Here is a 22422-nt window from a genome sequence, read left to right as displayed (position 1 = left end):
AGTATAGGTGCATTCATAATGCCACTTCATATTCTACTCACATATTTTCCTATTCTGGAGAGAAAGTGTACTTAGAAAAACCTTGTCTGAATTCTGTTTTTAGTGTCAAAATATTCCTTGAAATTGCAGATACAAAAAGAATCTCATAGGGTGTATCAATCTACAAAAAGGGAATTGAAACTGTACTGCATGTATTTTCAGCCCAAAATAAATAGCCGTATAAATATCCAAACCATGGTGATGCATACTCCCATCACCCCCTGACAACACAACAAGCTACATCCCCTGATTAGAAAATTTAGAAGTTGTGGATGAAGTACTGAATAAAACATGAGTCAAGGTGTCAACAAAAGTGCACTCTTAGAAAAAAAGACGCTGTCTAGAACCTAAAGGGGTTCTTCAGCTGTGCCCATAGGAGAACCTTTTGGAGAACCCTTTGAAGAATCCTGTTCGGTTCCAGGTAGAACCCTTTTGAGTTTCATGTAGAACATTTTACACAGTGTGATCTACATAGAACCTAACAGAGTTCTACCTAGAACCAATAAGGGTTTATCTGGAAGCAAGAATGGTTCTCCAATGGGGACAGCTGAATAACCTTTTGGAACCCTTTTTTTGTAAGAGTGTACAAGAGTCAAAACAGTTTTCAATGTTGGTATTTTTATGGTAATGTCCCAAATGGCACCCTATTCCCATAGGGCTCTGGTCAAAAGTAGTGCACTAAATAGGGAATAGGGTGCCATTTGGAATGCAAGCCTATGTCAGTCCCCCTGTTATTTCACTTCCTCTCATTATATATGCAAGCACCTGGCAACCACTCTCCAGCACTACAGTGTAAACAATCAGGGCAGGCCCTAGCCTTTTGGGGGCCCTAAGCAAGATTTGGTTTGGGGGGCCCCTCCATCTCGTGGCAAAACATTTTAGTGGCGCCTCTCTTGACAGCAGAAATAAATAAAACAATTCAAAGTTAAATTCCTGCATTTCTATACATTTTGCCATGGGGCAGAGAGAGACATTTAGCAATTTTATAAAACATCATGAGCAAAGTCATTGTAGCCTTTTCTTTCACTTCCCCTGGCTGTGAGAACCATGGCATGAGCACAGGCTGACTTGGCATTGCTCTAGTGTCCATTACAATGTAGAATCTTGTTCAAACCGTTCGGTTATCCATATTACCAGAGGTTCCCCTTGATCTTCCTATGGTAGTTTCATAGCTGAAATGTATTGTTTAACCTGTATTTAACTAGGCAAGTCAGTTAAGAACAAATTCTTATTTACATTGACAGCCTATCCCGGACAACACTGGGCCAATTGTGCGCCGCCCTATGGGACTCCCAATCACGTCCGGATGTGATATAGCCTGGATTTGAACCAGGGACTGTAGTGATGCCCCTTGCGCCACTAAGGAGCCCCATGGAACATGACAAACATTTGGGAGATAACAATAGATTTCAAAGTCAAAGATACTGGTTTCCCCTATCCATCTGTGGCAAAGTTTTCCATAAATACTTCTGACAAATATAGCTCCAGAACCAGCCATTCAGTAGCCTAATCAGTAGGCTAATCTTTTGAATACTTTCTAGCAACAACATATAACATAAGCTAGCTGACTGCCCGATTGGTATTCGGCTATGATTTTTTTTAATTTTTATTTTTAACCTTTATTTAACCAGGCAAGTCACTTAAGAACATATTCTTATTTTCAATGATGGCCTGGGAACAGTGGGTTAACTTCCTGTTCAGGGGCAGAATGACAGATTTGTACCTTGTCAGCTCAGGGGTTTGAACTCGCAACCTTCCGGTTATTAGTCCAACGTGCTAACCACTAGGCTACGCTGCCGCCCCAGCTATGCTGCCGTTTACTACAAGTTTAGATAGCTGACAATTAGCCATGTACATTTTTTGATTGGTAGTTAGTCTAACCAGTCTAACTGACATTAGAAGAGAAAAATTACACAAAACCACATTTCAATAGTAAGTTGAGATGCCGACTTCCCCCAAAATTCTTGAGGGCCCTCTAGTGGCAGGGTGCCCTAAGTGACTGCTTATGTTGCTTTTGCCTGGCCCTGTAGACAATGTACACTGATACAGAGCAAGGCTGCAAAACATTTTTTTTAAACTATTAAGTAGCCTATTATGTGCCTGTAGCAATTACAAGCAGTCGGCATATAATGTTGTGTACTACCTGTTTTCTATTCGAGAAATTAAGAACAGTAATGTATAATTGAGTGGATTCAAGTTATATGTTAATTATGCAACAGCCTAGTTTGCTATATTTAATCAGAAGATTCAATGACTCAATTTATAATTTTAATAATACATTTTACAATATACTGTAATAATGTCCTACTGTCCAGGCACCTATAGACTAACCTAGGCTGAGCAGCCAATTTGTGGCTGATCAACTGTTCAGTAATAAATGTGTTTAAAAAACACGTGTCTGTATGGAATAGATGTTGATGTTGTGGATCCATGATTCACAAGGCTGCCCAGGCTGCGGGGTTTCTTGGAGGGGTTTGGCTGTTGCAGCAGGCGGAGCAGCAAAGCAGCGATGTTCCACCCTACGTCACGAAGAGCAAAATCTACAGAGACTCAAATCTCCTCTCCTGCAAGCTGCGCATTAAATACCCGAGTCCACACAGATGGATTTTTAGAGGCAGACCTCAATGCGGACGGAACGACATGCACTATCTGATATTTCAATCCGTTCGATACAACATGAGATCAACAGTCTAAAGTTTCATCTTTTCATCGTTTGTGTTGATATGTGAGTATTCTGTGCCAAATTAGTATGTAATCTTTATGCACGCACGCATTGACATCCGCGTGTCTGTAGGCTATCTATTGTTTTTACTGTCTTAATCTAATTATTTTCGATAAAATAACATTGGTACAAAAGAGGGGATACGGATGGTGGGCGGTATATAACCCATTGTTCCCACTATGCGGTAGTTTTTGACCGCATCTAATTGCCTGCATCCAGCCTGCATCTTTGGCACGTCAGCGGCTCCTTGCCTTCTCAATTGAACGCGAAAAGGATGGAATTTATAGACGTCTACTCTGAACCAAGCAGTTCTCGTTAAAAGCCATGCAGATTAAAATAGTCCGCTCAAAAGTAGTATCTAGTTATTTATTCAGATATTAAAAGGAACACCATAACACTCACCTTAAGCACGGGTATGATTCAAGATGTAGATGCTATGTCAACCAGTCACTGACATGGACTATTCCTGACCTTATAATTTTGTAGGCTATAAAGAACGACATTAGCAGATATTACTCTCATTGACGCTACAAACACGTTTATGTAGTGAAATAAATGAAAGCCATAGGCTTTTGAGACTATAATGACAGTAATGTTTTCAGTTTTTCCTTCCTGTGGTGGTCTTGCATAGTCATTGACTTCCCTCTCTTTGATCCAATGGGAATGCTGAGTTAGCATTTAACACTTGGGTCATTTTTGCTGGGAATCTAAAACCGTTACGGGTATGGGTGGAATTGATGGGCTCAAAAATCGAACACCTGCGGGTCGGCACATGCCTGTCTACATATTTTCTCACAGGACCATCTTCATTATCCTTCCTGAATTGAATCGGTGCAGTAGTCTGTACACTCTTAGAAAAAAATTGGAGAACCCTTTTTGCTTCCAAGTGAAGCACCTCTCCTTGGACAGGGTTACATGGAACCCAAAAGGGTTCTACTTGGAACCAAAGTTTTTTTTTCCAAAGGGTTCTCCTATGGGGACATCCAAAGAACCCTTTTAAGTTCTAGATAGTATCATTTTTCTAAGAGGGTTTGAGGACTTGGAGTAAGATTTACAAAAATGTCCAAGAGACCCTATCATGATGTAAAAAAAAACGAAACAAAAAAATACTGCAACAAACTGGCCCTATTTTGCTGCTTTTGATGGAGTGCCAGCCTATCTCTGGTGCATTGTTAAAATAATGCCCATTCAGGCGCATCGTACTAAATCACTTTTTCAATTCTAAAAGGAGGAATTAATGGTGTACAACTAATACCAAGCACTGTAAGAAATGCAAATATTTTTTAATCAATCAAGAGAGTATTGTTTTTTTAAACAAGGTTGCCAATTGTTGTCTCCCTGCCTGCTCCCATACAGATCCCCAGATAAACAGTCATCATGCCAGAGCAGAGCAACGACTATCGCGTGGTGGTGTTCGGCGCCGGAGGTGTGGGGAAGAGCTCCCTGGTTCTCCGCTTCGTCAAGGGGACCTTCCGTGACAGCTACATCCCCACCGTGGAGGACACATACAGACAGGTGATTAGCTGCGACAAGAGCATCTGCACGCTCCAGATCACAGACACCACAGGCAGCCACCAGTTCCCCGCCATGCAGCGTCTGTCCATCTCCAAGGGCCACGCCTTCATCCTGGTCTACTCTGTCACCAGCCGTCAGTCTCTGGAGGAGCTCAAGCCCATCTATGAGCAGGTGTGTCAGATCAAGGGCGAAGTGGAGACGTGTCCCATCATGCTGGTGGGCAACAAGTGCGACGAGACGTCGGCGCGCGAGGTGGAGACCACGGATGGCGACGCCACGTCCAAGAAGTGGAAGTGCGCCTTCATGGAGACGTCGGCCAAGACCAACCACAACGTCAAGGAGCTCTTCCAGGAGCTGCTCAACCTGGAGAAACGCAGGACTGTCAGCCTCCAGATCGACGGCAAATCGAAGCAGCAGAAACGCGCTGAGAAGCTCAAGGGCAAGTGTGTGGTCATGTGACGTGGACTTAAGGAGAAGGAGGTGGAAGTGCAGGAGGCCCGAAAAATCTCAAAGGGACGAAGGGCAAGGAGCGAGGGAGAAACAAGGTTTGGAGGGGGTTCGGACTCTTGCCATGGGGCAGACCGTGCATCGTAAGACAAACTCCTGCAGACAAGCTAAAATACCTGGAAGTTTACATCCAACGGAAAGAGTGGAACAAGGGTATGCCTACTACACTAAGATTTATTCAGCCTGACTCATTGTCACATCCAACAGCCAATCAAACAGAGCGGAAGAGGCCCCGTGAAGAAGATTTCTCCTTTTCAGCCACATACACAAAGAGACGCTTTGAATGAAATCATACTTATTCCAAGTTTGCAACCAAGAGGATTCTTTAATTGAACCTACTGTAGAATTGCACCCTTTCGAGGTCTCAACACTAATCAGCACCAGTGCTTGGCAACCTCCCCTAGCCCCCAGAGACCCCTAACCTCTACGAAAACTCCAGAGACAGACAGAGCTGAGCTAAACAGAGGCAGTCCGAAAGATGCATGGATCCCATAGCTGACATTTTAGAAACCACTAGATTTTTATGTCTGCAAAAACATTGACAGAAGCCAAGGAGTAAAATGGTGACCAGGAAAAGTATGTTTTAGAATGGAATCCAACTCATATTTTGCTCCCAAGATTATTGCTATACAGGAGCAGTACTCTTAGGAGAGGACATGGCAGTTGAGTCAAACTGTCAGGCTGTCTGTTAGGTACTTAAACACAAAATACAAATGTTTTACTCTATTGTTTTTTTATTTATATTTTTATAGTTTAGTATTTTTTTTTTGTGAAGGTTATATTTTCTATTTATACTGTTCGAAGTTATGGCCAATGTATCCCCAATATCCCCAAGAGAAGTTATACATACATGGATTTATGGTCAGATCTGTACCATTGATGGTGGTGTGACGTGCATTTAGAAATATATGTTTTACCAATATTTATAGTGTTATAGTCCATTTGACAAGGAGAACTACAATTAACTACAATGGGAAAAAAAGCACTATAAACCTTTTAAGATTGTTTAGGAAAGACTATTCCTTAGTATTGAGACTAGTTTTGATCATAGATCATAGTTGTAGATTGCGTTGCAGTCGAATTGATATACATTGTTAGTTATCATTTGAGATGTTTTTGATGGACTTCTATCAGGGGCAATGGCAGAGGGAGATAGGAGCTTCACAGCAATATTACGTAGATAAACTGTGTGATTTGTGATGTCACTTCCTTTGGAGGTATTGGGTTGCCATTAAATTTATTTCCTTGTCACCACCATATTTATTACCATCATCATGCATTATATGCAAATGTATATGTCTTGTGTCAACATAGCTTAAGGTTTTTCTTATTCCATTTTTATAATAGGAATGATATATTATCATAAATTGGAGGAAGACAATTTAACATAGGAAATAAGCATAGATTCACTTTTTCAACTAATCAAAATGTCATTGCTCCTAGAAAACATGAAGTATAAACATAACATGTCTGTGTCGACAACTTGTGTTATCTTTTTCAAAATAAGGTACTGTCACACAATGGCAGAGTAAACATATAACACTATATACTGGCAGTTGTGGTATTTATCAGTGTGTTACGATAAAGACAGAATGAGAGTTAAAAATATTAAAATATCCCTCACACGGAAAGCAAATGTTTCTAGCTGACTTTATCCATTTCAGTAGACCTGTGTCACGTATGTACACATTGAACATATATCTGTTTCATCCATTTTATTTTGGAGAATCATACTCAATATGTAACCGTGTATTTTACATTATATTTATTGTTAAAACCTTGGCAGACAATTGAAATGAAAGGAATGACATGTGTGTAGATATTTTCAGTACGGCGGGGTGTTACCTTAAGCAGTGCGTTCTGGGTTCATAGTTAGCTTGTATTGCTGCCACTGGCTAGCTTTGTATACAGAGCAAGTGAGTAGAGAAACTGTAAGATATTGGACAAGTCAATAATGTTGTTAAATCGAGTTAGATAGGTTTATGCAAATAGGCTCATCCAAAGTAACTAGAGGATGCCAGTTCAAATACCTTCCTTAAGTAAATTAAGTGGATCGTCAGAGTACAGTAAAACATCATCAGTGAAGTGTTACGTGGGTTAGGAAAGTGCTTCAAGACCAATGCTACAAGAATTCAAGCCTATTTTCAGTCGATTTCAAAGCCAGAATTATTGAATTTCATACTTAACACTGTTTTAATCAAATGCCTGTATAGACATCATGTGTGCCTACATGTTTATATTTAATTGTATATATTGAGTCACAAGAATAAAGGAAATTATGCATTTAACACGGCACTTGTCCTTTTATTAAACCCTATTTTTGTACATGTTTTTTGACTTGATATGAAAATGAATGTTTCATGCATGAGTATGAACACTACGCTATTGGAATACTACACCATTGACCTCAATCTCATGGAAGCAAATGTTCATTGCTAGTGCCAATATTCTACAGCTTACAGGCAGACTAAGTCAGTAAAAATAGGATAATATGTAAAAAAATAATGTTTTATTCAAACTGGGGCAAGAGGCACTGAAAGCAAATACCATTATTAATCACTGATTCGCTGAAACATGAACTGACCTAGACAATACAGTATCTATCAAAGCAACTTGATAGGGACATTCTTTTTAAAATGTTTACCTTTATTTCACTAGGCAGGTCAGTTTAGAACAATTTCTTATTTTCAATGGCAGCCTAGGAACAGTGGGTTAACTGCCTTGTTCAGGGGCAGAACGACAGATTTTTACCTTTTCAGCTCAGAGATTCAATCTTGCAACCTTTCGGTTACTAGTCCGCTCTAACCACTAGGCTACCTGCCGCCCTTTTAAGTAATAGAAGTAATGGAAGCTTTCTGTCGCTCTCTGTAAAGTGCAACCTTTGAAAATCACTCCCTCAGTTTTATTTTTATTTTTACCTGGCCTCACTTGGGAAAAGTTCTACTGTTGACTTAGACTTGAGTTCATCATGCTGTTCTCAAAGTTTATCATACCTTTCTCAAACAACCAGTATCTCAGAGTACAAGTGCTAATCTAGGGCCATGTCATCCCATATAAATCTTACTCATTATGATCTCAAAGGCCAAACACTGATTCTAGATCAACACTCATCCTCTGAGATTTATTTTATTTATCTTTATTTAACTAGGCAAGTCAGTTAAGAACAAATTCTTATTTTCAATGACGGCCTAGGAACAGTGGGTTAACTGCCTGTTCAGGAGCAGAACGACAGATTTGTACCTTGTCAGCTCAGGGATTTGAACTTGCAACCTTCCGATTACTAGCCCAACACTCTAACCACTAGGCTACCCTGCCACCCCAGATACTTTATGAATATGGACCTTGAACCTTGTGGGGATATATCCATAATTCTTACCGTTCTCCCAAACCATGTTACCAGCGGTCAGATGATGACCAGCTAGCCATTTTCCTGCGTGTCCCCAATTGAAAGAGGCAGTTAATTACCGTACTGCATTTAGCCCTGGGAACAGGAGGAGAGCAAAAGACACTAAAGGGAGCAGGCAGCAGGAACAGCTGCAGTATTGCCATGGTTTGATTGGATTGTGTGTGTGTGTGTGTGTGTGTGTGTGTGTGTGTGTGTGTGTGTGTGTGTGTGTGTGTGTGTGTGTGTGTGTGTGTGTGTGTGTGTGTGTGTGTGTGTGTGTGTGTGTGTGTGTGTGTGTGTGTGTGTGGACATGTTTAACTATTCTTGGGACCAGAAGTCACCACAAGAATAGAATACAAACCACAATTTGCAAGAGGTCAAATGGTATTTCTAGGGGGTTTAAGGTTAAGGTTAGAATTAATGTTAGGGTTGGCATTACGTTAAGGATTGGTTGTTAGGAGCTAGGGTTAGTTTTAGGGTTAGGAGCTAGGGTTCGTTTTAGGGTTAGGAGCTAGGGTTAGGGTTAAGGTTAGGTTTTTGGGTTAAGGTTAGGGTTATGGTTCGGGTAAGAGTACGGGTTAGGGTTAGGGGTTAGGGAAAATATAATTTTGAATGGGACTGAATTGTGTGTCCCCACAAGGTTAGCTGTACAATTTAGTTTGTGTGTGTGTGTGTGTGTGTGTGTGTGTGTGTGTGTGTGTGTGTGTGTGTGTAATCAGAGAGCGAGGCTCATTACGGCAAAGTGAAGTGCCTATGAGGATATAATGGAACACCTGCCAGCACCAAGTGCTTATGCCTGTATTGTGGTGGCCGCTTGGCAGGCAGAATGGGCCACTTTATGATGGGGAAATGCTAATGCTATGCTAACCCTCTCAGATGGCTCAATATAAGCTATTTGCTGCAGTACGGTAGGTTCTCAGTGTCCTAACTGTAGTCCTAACCCACAGTATACTGTAGTCCTAACTGTAGTCCTAACTGTAGTCCTAACTGTAGTCCTAACTGTAGTCCTAACACACAGTATACTGTAGTCCTAACTGTAGTCCTAACTGTAGTCCTAACTGTAGTCCTAACACACAGTATACTGTAGTCCTAACTGTAGTCCTAACTGTAGTCCTAACTGTAGTCCTAACCCATATCATACTGTAGTCCTTACACACAGTATACTGTAGTCCTAACCCATATCATACTGTAGTCCTAACCCATATCATACTGTAGTCCTAACCGTAGTCCTAACTGTAGTCCTAACTGTAGTCCTAACACACAGTATACTGTAGTCCTAACTGTAGTCCTAACTGTAGTCCTAACTGTAGTCCTAACCCACAGTATACTGTAGTCCTAACTGTAGTCCTAACTGTAGTCCTAACCCACAGTATACTGTTATCCTAACTGTAGTCCTAACTGTAGTCCTAACTGTAGTCCTAACCCATATCATACTGTAGTCCTAACCGTAGTCCTAACTGTAGTCCTAACTGTAGTCCTAACACACAGTATACTGTAGTCCTAACTGTAGTCCTAACTGTAGTCCTAACTGTAGTCCTAACTGTAGTCCTAACTGTAGTCCTAACCCATATCATACTGTAGTCCTGATGAAGGGAGCAGAATGAGTGTGTAATACTGAAACGGTTGTCTATCTGCTTCTGCTCACCCTTGAAAGGAATTGAATGGAACATCCTTACGAAATGGTTCAATTCACAGTCATTCCAACGTACAACTAACAGAAAAAACATGCTCAATTCAAGATCTATGTATGGCGTTATACTATCCGAAAATGTCAATCTAAAACGGAATACATCACTTCCACATCTCAGCTGTTCAAATCAACTCAGGTACACTGACTCACCATGATTTGATTGTAGTCACATGATCATTTCCTGCCCATGTCTGCATTCAATTCAACATCAATGATTAGGCCCTCATGGCCATCATGGTGCTCAGCATACAAACAGCATCCTGGTGTCGAGTGTCTCAAACAACAGTCTGGTGTCTAGTGTCTCAAACTGTCTGGTGTCGAGTGTCTCAAACAACAGTCTGTTGTCTAGTGTCTCAAACAACAGTCTGGTGTCTAGTGTCTCAAACTGTCTGGTGTCCAGTGTCTCAAACTGTGTGGTGTCTAGTGTCTCAAACTGTCTGGTGTCTAGTGTCTCAAGCTGTCTGGTGTCGAGTGTCTCAAACAACAGTCTGGTGTCTAGTGTCTCAAACTGTGTGGTGTCTAGTGTCTCAAACTGTCTGGTGTCTAGTGTCTCAAACTGTCTGGTGTCTAGTGTCTCAAACTATCTGGTGTCTAGTGTCTCAAACAACAGTCTGGTCTCTAGTGTCTTAAAATGTGTGGTGTCTAGTGTTTCAAACTGTCTGGTGTCTAGTGTCTCAAACAACAGTCTGGTGTGTAGCGCCTCAAACTGTCTGGTGTCTAGTGTCTCAAATTGTCTGGTGTCTAAAACAACAGTCTGGTTTCTAGTGCTTCAAACTGTCTGGTGTCTAATGTCTCAAACTGTGTGGGGTCTAGTGTCTCAAACAACAGTCTGTTGTCTAGTGTCTCAAACAACAGCCTGGTGTCTCAAGTGTCAGTGATGTATATCTCCAGATGCTTGTCTGGCCACTCGGGTATGTCAAAGCAATGAGACGAGCGTTTGATCATTTTTTGCCTTTCTTCACTCACTCCCGTTTAATTTGATTTGAATAATTCAAGGCAGAGACTGTTTCCCTCCATGGTTGTGTAAGTAGATGACTGTGTCAGTGCATACTGAATCATAAGCCTGCGTGTATTGACCTTCAGTGATTGTGTATGAAGGTGAGATTTATTTAGGGGGGTTCTGTTATCAAAATGTTTTGTGTGTCCAAGGACAACGTTTTGTTATAAGGAAGTTTTTATTGCTTTTTATAAGGAAGTTTTTATTGCTTTTGATGTTGGCTCTAAAAAGCAGGAACATTTATATTTGTGAAGCTGTTGAGGTTTAGTTTGAGATACATTTCAGCTCATTGATGGTACATTTTCTCAGAAAGTCTAAGTTTATCAGAGGTGAGTTGTTTAGTTGTTTACCTGCAATGCAAATAATCCCTCAAAATACTTATGAAACACTTTTATTTTAATACAATTACTTTTTTAGAAATTGTTTTATTTTCATCTTCATTTAACCATGATACATTTCCTTGAGGTTAAAAACCTATTTTCCAAGGAGACCTGGCAATATATAGAAGGAGAATACGGCATACAATACAGTGTGCATGGCATCAATTATCTTGACACATGGCTGAGATGAGATCAGATTACCAAACAACCCTATGTTGTCTACAGATGATCAGCTGTGAGCTCTGACGTCCCAGCCATAGCACTCGGCTGAAATCGCTGTTGCTCATTTCTGAATCCTGCCCACTCTGTCTGTTGCACAGGCAGCGCTAGCTAGCTCGCTCACAGGCGTACAAGGCAGCCAGTGGGACCAAGGGGCGAGGCCAAACCCAGATGGAGATTAAGAATGACCATGGAGACCAGTGTGTCCATGCTTCTGGCAGCTCAGAGGGAGAAAGTCATTGGGTAATGTCAGCGGGAGGAGGGCTAGTGACTCAGCCGGTGGTGGTGGTCACTGGTCACACACCCAAACAGAGGGAGAATGCTAAGAGCTTCCCATACTGCTAGTTGGCATATGGTCTCAACATGTTATTGCCTTTCTTGAAGCCCCAGAGGAACAGAGGCAAAGCTAATAGATAAAAGCTAGCCATGCAACTAGTCGGGAAGATGGTCTAGGAATTTATAATATTTCTTTGACTCTCGTCATATATTCTCTATGCTGAAAAAAAAAAAAAATTACTACAAGGGAACCTTGTATTGGCCCTGTCTGACAGTCAGATGCTCTCCTTTGTGTGATGGAAAACAGCTTGAATCTATGCTAATCGCACAGCGAGCTGGTTTACTGCTGGGTTACTGCAGTCTAGTGTCTCTGTGTAATTCCAGCCACAAAGTAAAGTGATATTTCTCAAACTCTTTAAAAAGATTTGTCAGGGGATTGAGCCCACCCCATTCCTGTGTTAGGACTAACACAAAAATAGAGCAGAGAGCCTGTGACGATCTTCCTCGTTAACTCTTTAATTAGCCTACAGAAGGCAATGCCCACAACAAAAATACATATTTTGTTTTACTTCTTAAATGGTGCAATTGAATACACTTTAAGCAATTCACTTATGTAGTAGGCACATTGATACAGTACAACCTCAGTAACCGTCTGAAGTGGACATTGCCTTTCAATGTGATGCATATTGTGGGTGGCATATTGATCGGCTTTTGAGTTTAAAGCCGAAATCGCAGTCTTTCTGTGGATGTGATATGAGTATGTGGGAGAGGCTTAATTGTTTCACTCGTTATGGTAAGCAGGCTACCGTCTCATTCTACTTTAAGCATCTGAAGAAACTCAAGGGGATAGCAGCAGTACGGTGTGTGAGATGTAAGCGTACATCACAAGCAAAGTGACGTAACAGGTACATATCCACAGCTGCAATTGATCATTTCACTCAGGTATTAGGGGCGGCAGGTAGATGTGGAAGACACCTTTTAGTTGTACAACTGACTAGGTATCCCCTACAGCAGTGGTTCCCAAACTTTGTATAGTCCCGTACCCCTTCAAACATTCAACCTCCAGCTGTACCCCCTCTAGCACCAGGGTCAGTGCACTCTCAATTGTTGTTTTTGAAATCATTGTAAGCCTGCCACACAAAGACTATACAATAAATGTATTAAACATAAGAATGAGTGTGAGTTTTTGTCACAACCTGGCTCGTGGGAAGTGACAAATAGCTCTTATAGGACCAGGGCACAAATAATAATATAATAATAATCAATAATTTTGCTCTTATTTAACCATCTTACATATAAAACAAAAAATTGTGAATATCTCCCCATAGGTTAATGAGAAAGGTGTGCTTGAAAGGGTGCACATAATTCTGCAATGTTGTATTGGAGAGAGTCTCAGTCTTAAATCATTTTCCACACACTCTGTACCTGTATTTAGTTTTCATGCTAGTGAGGGCCGAGAATCCACTCTCACATAGGTACGTGGTTGCAAAGGGAATCAGTGTCTTATCAGCGCGATTTGCCAAGGCAGGATACTCTGAGCGCAGCCCTATACAGAAATCTGTCAGTGGCTTCTGATTAAATAGAATTTTCACAGAACCGCTTGTTGCAATTTCGATGAGGCTCTGTTATTCAGATATCGGTAAGTGGACTGGAGGCAGGGCATGAAAGGGATAACAAATCCAGTTGTTGGTGTCATCTGTTTCGGGATATTACCTGTGTTATTTCGTAACCAACTCACTCAAGTGCTTCGCTATATCACATTTGACATTGTCTGTAAGCTTGAGTTCATTTTCACACAAAAAAATCATACAATGATGGAAAGACCTGTCTGTTGTCCTTGTTAATGCAGACAGAGAAGAGCTCCAACTTCTTAATCATAGCCACAATTTTGTCCCACACATTGAATATAGTTGCGGAGAGTCCCTGTAACCCTAGATTCAGATCATTCAGGCGAGAAAAAACATCACCCAGATAGGCCAGTCGTGTGAGAAACTCGTCATCATGCAAGTGGTCAGACAAGTGAAAATTATGGTCAGTGAAGAAAACTTTAAGCTTGTCTCTCTCAAAAAAAAAGTGTCAATACTTTGCCCCTTGATGACCAGCGCACTTCTGTATGCTGTAAAAGCGTTACATGGCCGCTGCCCATATCATTGCATAGTGCAGAAAATACACAAGAGTTCAGGGGCCTTGCTTTAACAAAGTTAACCAATTTCACTGTAGTGTCCAAAACATCTTTCAAGCTGTCAGGCATTCCCTTGGCAGCAAAAGCCTCTCGGTGGATGCTGCAGTGTACCCAAGTGGTGTCAGGAGCAACTGCTTGCACGTGCATTACCACTCCACTATGTCTCCCTGTCATGGCTTTTGCTCCATCAGTACAGATACCAATATGAACAGCAGCTACGTTTGGCTACATACAGACCGTTAGTGGAATTCCCGCGAGAGAGCAATGGTTAATGTGATTGGATGTTAATTATTAGATTTTTGGCAGTGAAACGAGGTTACTCAGGCGAGAAAAAAACTAACCCTAATGTATAGCCCCGACGGAAAATATAAATGGACTGTTTGAAATGTTCATAATTTTTAAAATTTTGAATCACATTTTTATTTGGCGTATCCCCGACGGCTTTGCATGTACCCCTGGGTGGGAATACCTACCCAACAATAGTGGTCTGCCCAACGCATCACCGGGGGCAAACTAGCAGCCCTCCTGTACACCTACATGCACCCGATGTCACAGGAAGGCCAAAAAGATAATAAAGGTCACGGCCTGTTCACCCCGCTATCATCCAGAAGGCGAGGTCAGTACAGGTGCATCAAAGCTGGGACCGAGAGACTGAAAAACAGCTTCTATCTTTAAGGCCATCAGACTGTTAAACAGCCATCACTAGCAAGCTTACACCTGGTTCCTTAACCCTGCACCTTAGAGGCTGCTGCCCTATATACATAGACTTGGAATCACTGGCCACTTTTAATAATGGAGCACTTCTCACTTTAATAATGTTTACATACTTCTTTACTCATCTCATATGTATATACTGTATTCTATTCTACTGTATTTTAGTCAATGCCACCCGACATTGCTCAATCAATATTTATCTATTTCTTAATTATTTTACTTTTAGATTTGTGTGTATTGTTGTGAATCGTTTTTTTTTTACATACTACTGCACTGTTAGATACTACTGCACTGTTGGAACTAGGAACACAAGCATTTCGCTACACCCGCAATAACATCTGCAAAATATGTGAATGTGACCAATAAAACTTATTTTGATTTCATGTCCTACGGTACAAGCATAATAACTCTTCAAGCTCCCCCAAGGACTACTGGGTATATCTGACTTTTCTTTTGTAGACAGCTACAAGTATTTGGAGAACAGAAAAATAAATCACCTGCTGTTCTCTAAAACCTTTTCCCGATCACGTCTGTAACCTTGTTCAGCTTCTCTCATATGGCTTGTCACTGATCAATAAGTCCTACTGGACTAGAAAAGTGTCTCCATAGCTCAGCTTTTAATGGCCTCTATTTCTCAACCTGTCACTCAAGGTTAGGCCAGATGTGAGGAGTCAGCTTGAGATTCTGGTGTCCCGCAAGGGTCGGTGTTGGGACCAATTATTTTTGCCAAAAGATATGTATTTTCTTGGCCAGATCATCAAGTGATGGAGTTGCATTCCATTTTTGCATGTCTACCTCCAAATAGCCTTTTAAATCTTGTGCTTTGAATATAGGTCACTGTTTGAAAAAGTTCCAGAACAAAGCTTGGACTGCCAATTCAAATGAGCAGACAAATAGAGACAAATTGATTGATATCATAGACTGTTCAAATGACTTGTTCCAACAACAGCCCTATTATTATGACTAAGTACATATTCCTTTTTATGATAACTTAAAAAGAGATGTTTGAAAATATGATTTAAAAAAACAAGGAAACAGATGGCAGACTGAGCATGCTTCACTGTCAATAAGCACTGGTTTTAACTGAGAGATAAGTGAATTTAGACTGAACCTGTTCCCGAGGATCGACTGAGTGGGCCGGAAAAACATTGTTATTCTGTGGGAGTCATTATCTATTTCTTTCTCTCTAGTCTCTTTTAAATGTTGAACACAGGAGACCTCTAAAATGGCTTGCATGGGATATTAACCTAAGGAAAGAGAAAAAGAGTGCCCCTCTTCTCTTCAGCTGGCTATTTATATATCGCCCATCTACAGTAGCGGCCCAGCGGGTTCTGGGCTTTGGCCTTGGGGCTGAAACAATGCACATACACATCACCCCCTCCACAAATAAACTCATCACTGGCCTCCGTGTGTATTCCAAACCCCTGTCCTGCTTCTGGTCAGCTCAGATAAAAAAGGGATCAGAACGAGAGTCTATCTCTGGCTTTAGAACAACATAGACAGGGAACACAATGGATAGCTGTCAAAGCACCTGACATCCCTGCCCGCTCGATTGCGTCACTCTTTAATTGCCAGAGCAACACCAATGGCAAGGTGATAATTTTATCTGGTGTGATGCACGCTGTGGCGTACTGTATGAGCACAGATCACCGGGTATCGACACTGCAGACCAGGGCCAGCGCAATTTAAAATGATTACCCCTCCATTCAGAAAATCAACGGCATTCAGTCCATGACAATAGAGTTCATGTTATTGGTAGTCCTACTAGTTATTTGTGTTCTTTCATAGGAAGGAGTAAAAGGAGTGCCATTTCACATAATGACAACAGTAGCAGAGATATTGTTTGCTGGCATGTTTCTCATGATTGTGGTTATTATCAGGTAGCTTATTAGGCCAGTAATAACAGGCCAGTAATAACAGACTACCATTATCATTTGGGTTGGAAATAAAAGTGAGTAATTCATTGACTGGTATAAGGACAACTTTTGGATATCTGTGATAGTTTTTACATAATGATGTAGCCCTGGGCTACTGTACAGTACTTCATTGAAATTCTGAAAGCACAGCCTGGCATCATGGAAATACGTAAGATTTGGCATGTAAATTTGTTTCTCTCCATTTAATATATATTCTGTTACGTTAGGCTACATTATGAATGAAAAATATAGCTTGTACAATATCAAATTAATTAGAGGACTTATAGTATCTGTATCATATGTCTCACACGTTCGTACAATATCATACGGATTGGATGACGTAACTGAGGGAGAAAGTACAGTATTACACGTCTTTCTCTGAGACCGGGCTTCTTGTTGAGCAATAATAATAGAGGAGTTACACAGAAATAATTTATGTTACCAGTTAGGAGAACTAACCACAAAGGTTAGGAGAATGTACATAGCAGGTTAGGTGAATTAGATTAAAGTTACAAAAGGGGTTAGAGGAAGGGTTAGTGAATATGTTACAGTTCTATGTCCCCCTGATGCGACCTGAACACACAACCTTTGGATTGCTAGACAGTCGTGGTACACAACTTTTTTTTAAACCTTTATTTAACTAAGCAAGTCAGTTAAGAAAAAAAATATTATTTACAATGATGGCCTACCCTGGCCAGACCCTAACCGGGATGACGCTGGGCCAATTGTGCACCGCCCTATGGGACTCCCAATCACAGCCGGTTGTGATACAGCCTGGAATCGAACCAGGGACTGTAGTGAAGCCTCTAGCACTGAGATGCAATGCCTTAGACCGCTGGACCACTCGGGAGCCACCCCAGTGAGTCCAGTCTCGAAAGCAATGTCCATCTGTAGTAGCCGACATGAATAGCCCATTTTTGGACAGCTTTTTTCCATCTACGTAACATTGCAAAAATCTGAAACTTTCTGTCCAAAAATGATGCAGAAAAATTAATCCATGCTTTTGTTACTTCTAGGTTAGACTACTGCAATGCTCTACTTTCCGGCTACCCGGATAAAGCACTAAATAAACTTCAGTTAGTGCTAAATACGGCTGCTAGAATCCTGACTAGAACCCCAAAATGTGCTAGCCTCCCTACACTGGCTTCCTGTCAAGGCAAGAGCTGATTTCAAGGTTTTACTGCAAACCTACAAAGCATTACATGGGCTTGCTCCTACCTATCTCTCTGATTTGGTCCTGCCGTACATACCCACACGTATGCTACGTTCACAAGACGCAGGCCTCCTAATTGTCCCTAGAATTTCTAAGCAAACAGCTGGAGGCAGGGCTTTCTCCTATAGAGCTCCATTTTTATGGAATGGTCTGCCTACCCATGTGAGAGACACAAACTCGGTCTCAACCTTTAAGTCTTTACTGAAGACTCATCTCTTCAGTGGGTCATATGATTGAGTGTAGTCTGGCCCAGGAGTGTGAAGGTGAACGGAAAGGCTCTGGAGCAACGAACTGCCCTTGCTGTCTCTGCCTGGCCGGTTCCCCTCTTTCCACTGGGATTCTCTGCCTCTAACCCTATTACAGGGGCTGAGTCACTGGCTTACTGGTGCTCTTTCATGCCATCCCTAGGAGGGGTGCATCACTTGAGTGGGTTGAGTCACTGATGTGATCTTCCTGCCTGGGTTGGCGCCCCCCCCCTTGGGTTGTGTCGTGGCAGAGATCTTTGTGGGCTATACTCGGCCTTGTCTCAGGATGGTAAGTTGGTGGTTGAAGATATCCCTCTAGTGGTGTGGGGGCTGTGCTTTGGTAAAGTGGGTGGGATTATATCCTTCCTGTTTGGCCCTGTCCAGGGGTATCATCGGATGGGGCCACAGTGTCTCCTGACCCCTCCTGTCTCAGCCTCCAGTATTTATGCTGCAGTAGTTTATGTGTCGGGGGGCTAGGGTCAGTTTGTTATATCTGGAGTACTTCTTCTGTCTTATCCGGTGTCCTGTGTGAATTTAAGTATGCTCTCTCTAATTCTCTCTTTTTCTCTTTCTTTCTCTCTCTCGGAGGACCTGAGCCCTAGGGCCATGCCTCAGGACTACCTGGCATGATGACTCCTTGCTGTCTCCAGTCCACCTGGCCGTGCTGCTGCTCCAGTTTCAACTGTTCTGCCTGCGGCTATGGAATCCTGACCTGTTCACCGGACGTGCTACCTGTCCCAGACCTGCTGTTTTCAACTCTCTAGAGACAGCAGGGGTGGTAGAGATACTCTTAATGATCGGCTATGAAAAGCCAACTGACATTTACTCCTGAAGGGCTGACTTGCTGCACCCTCGACAACTACTGTGATTATTATTATTTGACCAAGCTGGTCATTTATGAACATTTTAACATCTTGGCCATGTTCTGTTATAATCTCCACCCGCACAGCCAGAAGAGGACTGGCCACCCCTCATAGCCTGGTTCCTCTCTAGGTTTCTTCCTAGATTTTTGCCTTTCTAGGGAGTTTTTCCTAGCCACCGTGCTTCTACACCTGCATTGCTTGCTGTTTGGGGTTTTAGGCTGGGTTACTGTACAGCATTTTGGGATATCACCTGATGTACGAAGTGCTATATAAATACATTTGATTTGAAATTTGATCATACAACTAAATCAGATAAATTATTGGTAGCTATATACCTAGATTTTTTTCCACAGCAAACTCGAAACATTGGATTAATTATTTGCTGCTTATACAGTAAAGCGTGTTCTCTTCATTGTGTTTATTTCCTGATAGTTTGCCCTTCCCTCCCCCCATAATGTTTCCTTCCCTACCTCCTATTCTCTCTCTCCCTCGCTCTTTCTATTCCCTGAGTGGATGCAATAATGATGATACATCCAAGAACTCCTGGTGCTCCTGTGAGAGAGAGAGAGAGAGAGAGAGAGAGAGAGAGAGGGGTTTGGTTGTCATGGGGATGTCAGCGAATGGAGACGACCGGCTACACCGTGACTCATACTGTTTGCATCGGCTTCACTTGAAACCGGCGAATGGAGAGGGAATGTCATACACCTGGACCCGGATTGTCTTTTACAACATGTTTTGCATTTCATTACCATATTCATGAGCCACCTATATAGAGGGTAAATGACCCCTGTCTCTCAGTGTGAGACTGAATACATTCAAAGTTTGGTTTTAATGACAGACTCTGGTTTCTCGTCGGGGGGGGGGTTGTTGTTGTGGCTTTCATAAACAACACATTCTGTCCTCTTGTTGAACATGTCTCTCGAATCGTTAGAGATTCATTCATGCTTGCATTAGCAATAACATCTGTGAATGTGAATGGGTTTTCTCTCATTTCTCTATAGCACGACAGTGCATCATTTGTCTCATATTTGTCACATATGCACGTGACAACTGGTACCACATTCTTTTTAAAAACATAGTATTGTTTTTTTTTCAGTAGGGTGAATTCAGTAAAAGTGGGACTTCATATAAACTAGGATAGCTTAATGCTAATGTGTTTATTTCTTGGTGTGACAAGTGAAAATCAAAACTATTGCTACTAAGCCCTTGCAGAGAAACCACCTCCCTTCATAGAGGGGGGCATAGCAAGCTTCAAACAGGAAGCTCATCCCAGAAAGTACACAGTAACGGCCGAGATCCTTTAAATGTGTAAATTCGGATAGTCACGCATGCTAGAGCCATGCATTGCAGAGTATTTGAATTAGGTTCAGCTTATTCCAAATTTGGTCCCGCCCTGTTCATGTCCTTTGCCCATGCTAGCATCGCCCAACGGTCCCCCCGCCCACTTCGCTTCCAACATTGATAATGAACAGGCTTCTGTTGTTTCATGAAGGGATAATGCTCTCGAAGCCGGTGTTAAACCGTGCCAAAATATCCTCCAAACACCAGCTTCGAGGGCATTATCACTTTTGTACAACAGGTTACCAACATATTCAAATAATGATTGACATATTTTCATTAAAAATATTATTCTGATTAATTTATTCATACAATTTTATCCTTCCGCGAGATATGGTCCCGAAACAAATCTAGGTTTGATACCCAAGCCGGCTGGTCGTTTGTTCTATCGGTTTGGTTGCTATGGACGCAACCCAGTCGTTCGTTCTAAATGTTCCATTGCCATACTGGTTGGCAAAGTTCTTATCTCTTGGTTGCTAGCTAGTCAACTACGACTAACTTACAGTCACGTCAAAAAAGCGCAGCCAGAATAACTAATGAGGCGCGATTTCGCCTGGCAGAGAAAATGTGGTCACTCGTCAGGACACTGTTGTTCAGAGGAGCTAGCCAACAACACAGCTAACACAATCACTTCAAACTGAAGCTGGACACTGTTGTTCAGAGGAGCTAGCCAACAACACAGCTAACACAGTCACTTCAAACTGAAGCTGGACACTGTTGTTCAGAGTAGCTAGCCAACAACACAGCTAACACATTCACTTCAAACTGAAGCTGGACACTGTTGTTCAGAGGAGCTAGCCAACAACACAGCTAACACATTCACTTCAAACGGAAGCTAGAAAGACTGCAAACTAGCTGCACTTCATTTCATTTGACCTTTTTCAGTTTACATTTCTATGTATATATCCATAAAAATGAGGTCCAGTTGATTCATGAATTTGACTGGCAGACTGCCTGTCTGTCTCGTACTGACTCCCGACACGTTCATTACTATGGGACAGCTGGAGATCGAATTTCAATATTGAAACAATGTTGTAAATGTCGGAGAGACAGACAGCAAGGTTTATCCAAACTCCATCTTTATAGTGGAGATTAAGTTTAGAAATTGCCTGGCTGGGCTGATGAGACAGGGTCATATAGAACAGGGTAAATAGGCATTTTAACATCATACATTAGATTTAGCCGGTGGTAATTTATGGAATAGAAACTGTCTGGAATGCGGTTATAACACATCAGCATTCAGGATTAGACCCACCCATTGTATAATTGCCCACAACTTGTTTTGTGGATCTCTTGTGTGAGATCTGTGACCACTGTCATGTTCACATGCAATCGGAGTTACCGGAAGCTCTTAGTTCCCAGTGGGAGATTTCACTTGAAAGACCCTCCAAATCGGAAATACAAGTGGGAACCTGAGAAAATGTTGTTACCTTGAGTTGCGTTGTTTTACTGCCAACCTTCTACTTTTTCAACCAATGACAACAAATGTTTTACCATTACAAACGTAGCAATATGGAGAATGTAGCTACTCTGATCATAAGTCAATGTTAAGCAAGCTAGCTAACTGTACTTTTAGCAGTATTAGCTAGCTTATCAAGCTAGGTAATTGTTTTATTTTCTTCTGTTTTGATGTTAAGGTTATGAAACTGTCATCACTAATGCACTGTGCCAAATTGTGATGTAAATGTGCATATTATGAACAAAATAAATACCAAAAAGTTGCCAATATTATGTTGTTATTTTGTTGTCTTGCTTTACCAACCATAGCTAGCTAAAGTAGGACATCATGGAATAGCTAAAGTGGGACAGTCTTATAGGCTTTTCCAATGGAGGAAAGACACCCAATTACATTAGGGACCCCCCTGTACTTAGGTTAGGTAGGACTCCTGTTCTTGTAGTACTGTTATCCTGTTCAAATGACATGTATTCCAGAGTACAATGGTACTGTACCAAACAGAACTATAGTAGGGTGAATCCTTTTTTTTTTTAAACTTTTTTTTTTTTACACTTTTTGCATTTCCGTCTTCTGTAACCTCTTTCGACATTTATCCAACATATTATACTAACACATGATACATTTCTGATACATTTATTGTCAAGATGATAACGTAACAACAAAGTGTGAATTTAATTGTCATCGGGGTACAATTAGGAATATAATAATGGTGTCCCAGTTTATCTAACCTGATGTCCCAGTTTACCAAACTTGAACTGAAAATAT

At 41.5% G+C, this 22422-nt stretch overlaps 1 protein-coding gene across 1 annotated transcript; it reads left to right on the top strand.

Moving 5' to 3' along the window:
- The first annotated feature begins 2565 nt into the window (after window positions 1–2565).
- Window positions 2566–7071, top strand: LOC112219982 (GTP-binding protein Di-Ras2). The gene is made up of 2 exons (XM_024381480.2): window positions 2566–2764; window positions 4118–7071. The coding sequence occupies exon 2, from the start codon at window positions 4139–4141 to the stop codon at window positions 4733–4735; it is 597 nt and encodes a 198-aa protein (XP_024237248.1). The 5' UTR covers window positions 2566–2764; window positions 4118–4138; the 3' UTR covers window positions 4736–7071.
- Window positions 7072–22422: the final 15351 nt, after the last annotated feature.

The sequence above is a fragment of the Oncorhynchus tshawytscha genome, linkage group LG20, assembly GCF_018296145.1.
Source record: "Oncorhynchus tshawytscha isolate Ot180627B linkage group LG20, Otsh_v2.0, whole genome shotgun sequence".
NCBI classification, from domain to species: domain Eukaryota; kingdom Metazoa; phylum Chordata; class Actinopteri; order Salmoniformes; family Salmonidae; genus Oncorhynchus; species Oncorhynchus tshawytscha.
The sequence above is the reverse complement of the archived record's forward strand: the minus strand, read 5'-3'. Positions and strand labels throughout refer to the sequence as shown.

Excerpts from the sequence above, each read along its gene's own strand:
- LOC112219982 (XM_024381480.2), top strand. The coding sequence starts at position 4,139 with ATGCCAGAGCAGAGCAACGACTATCGCGTGGTGGTGTTCGGCGCCGGA.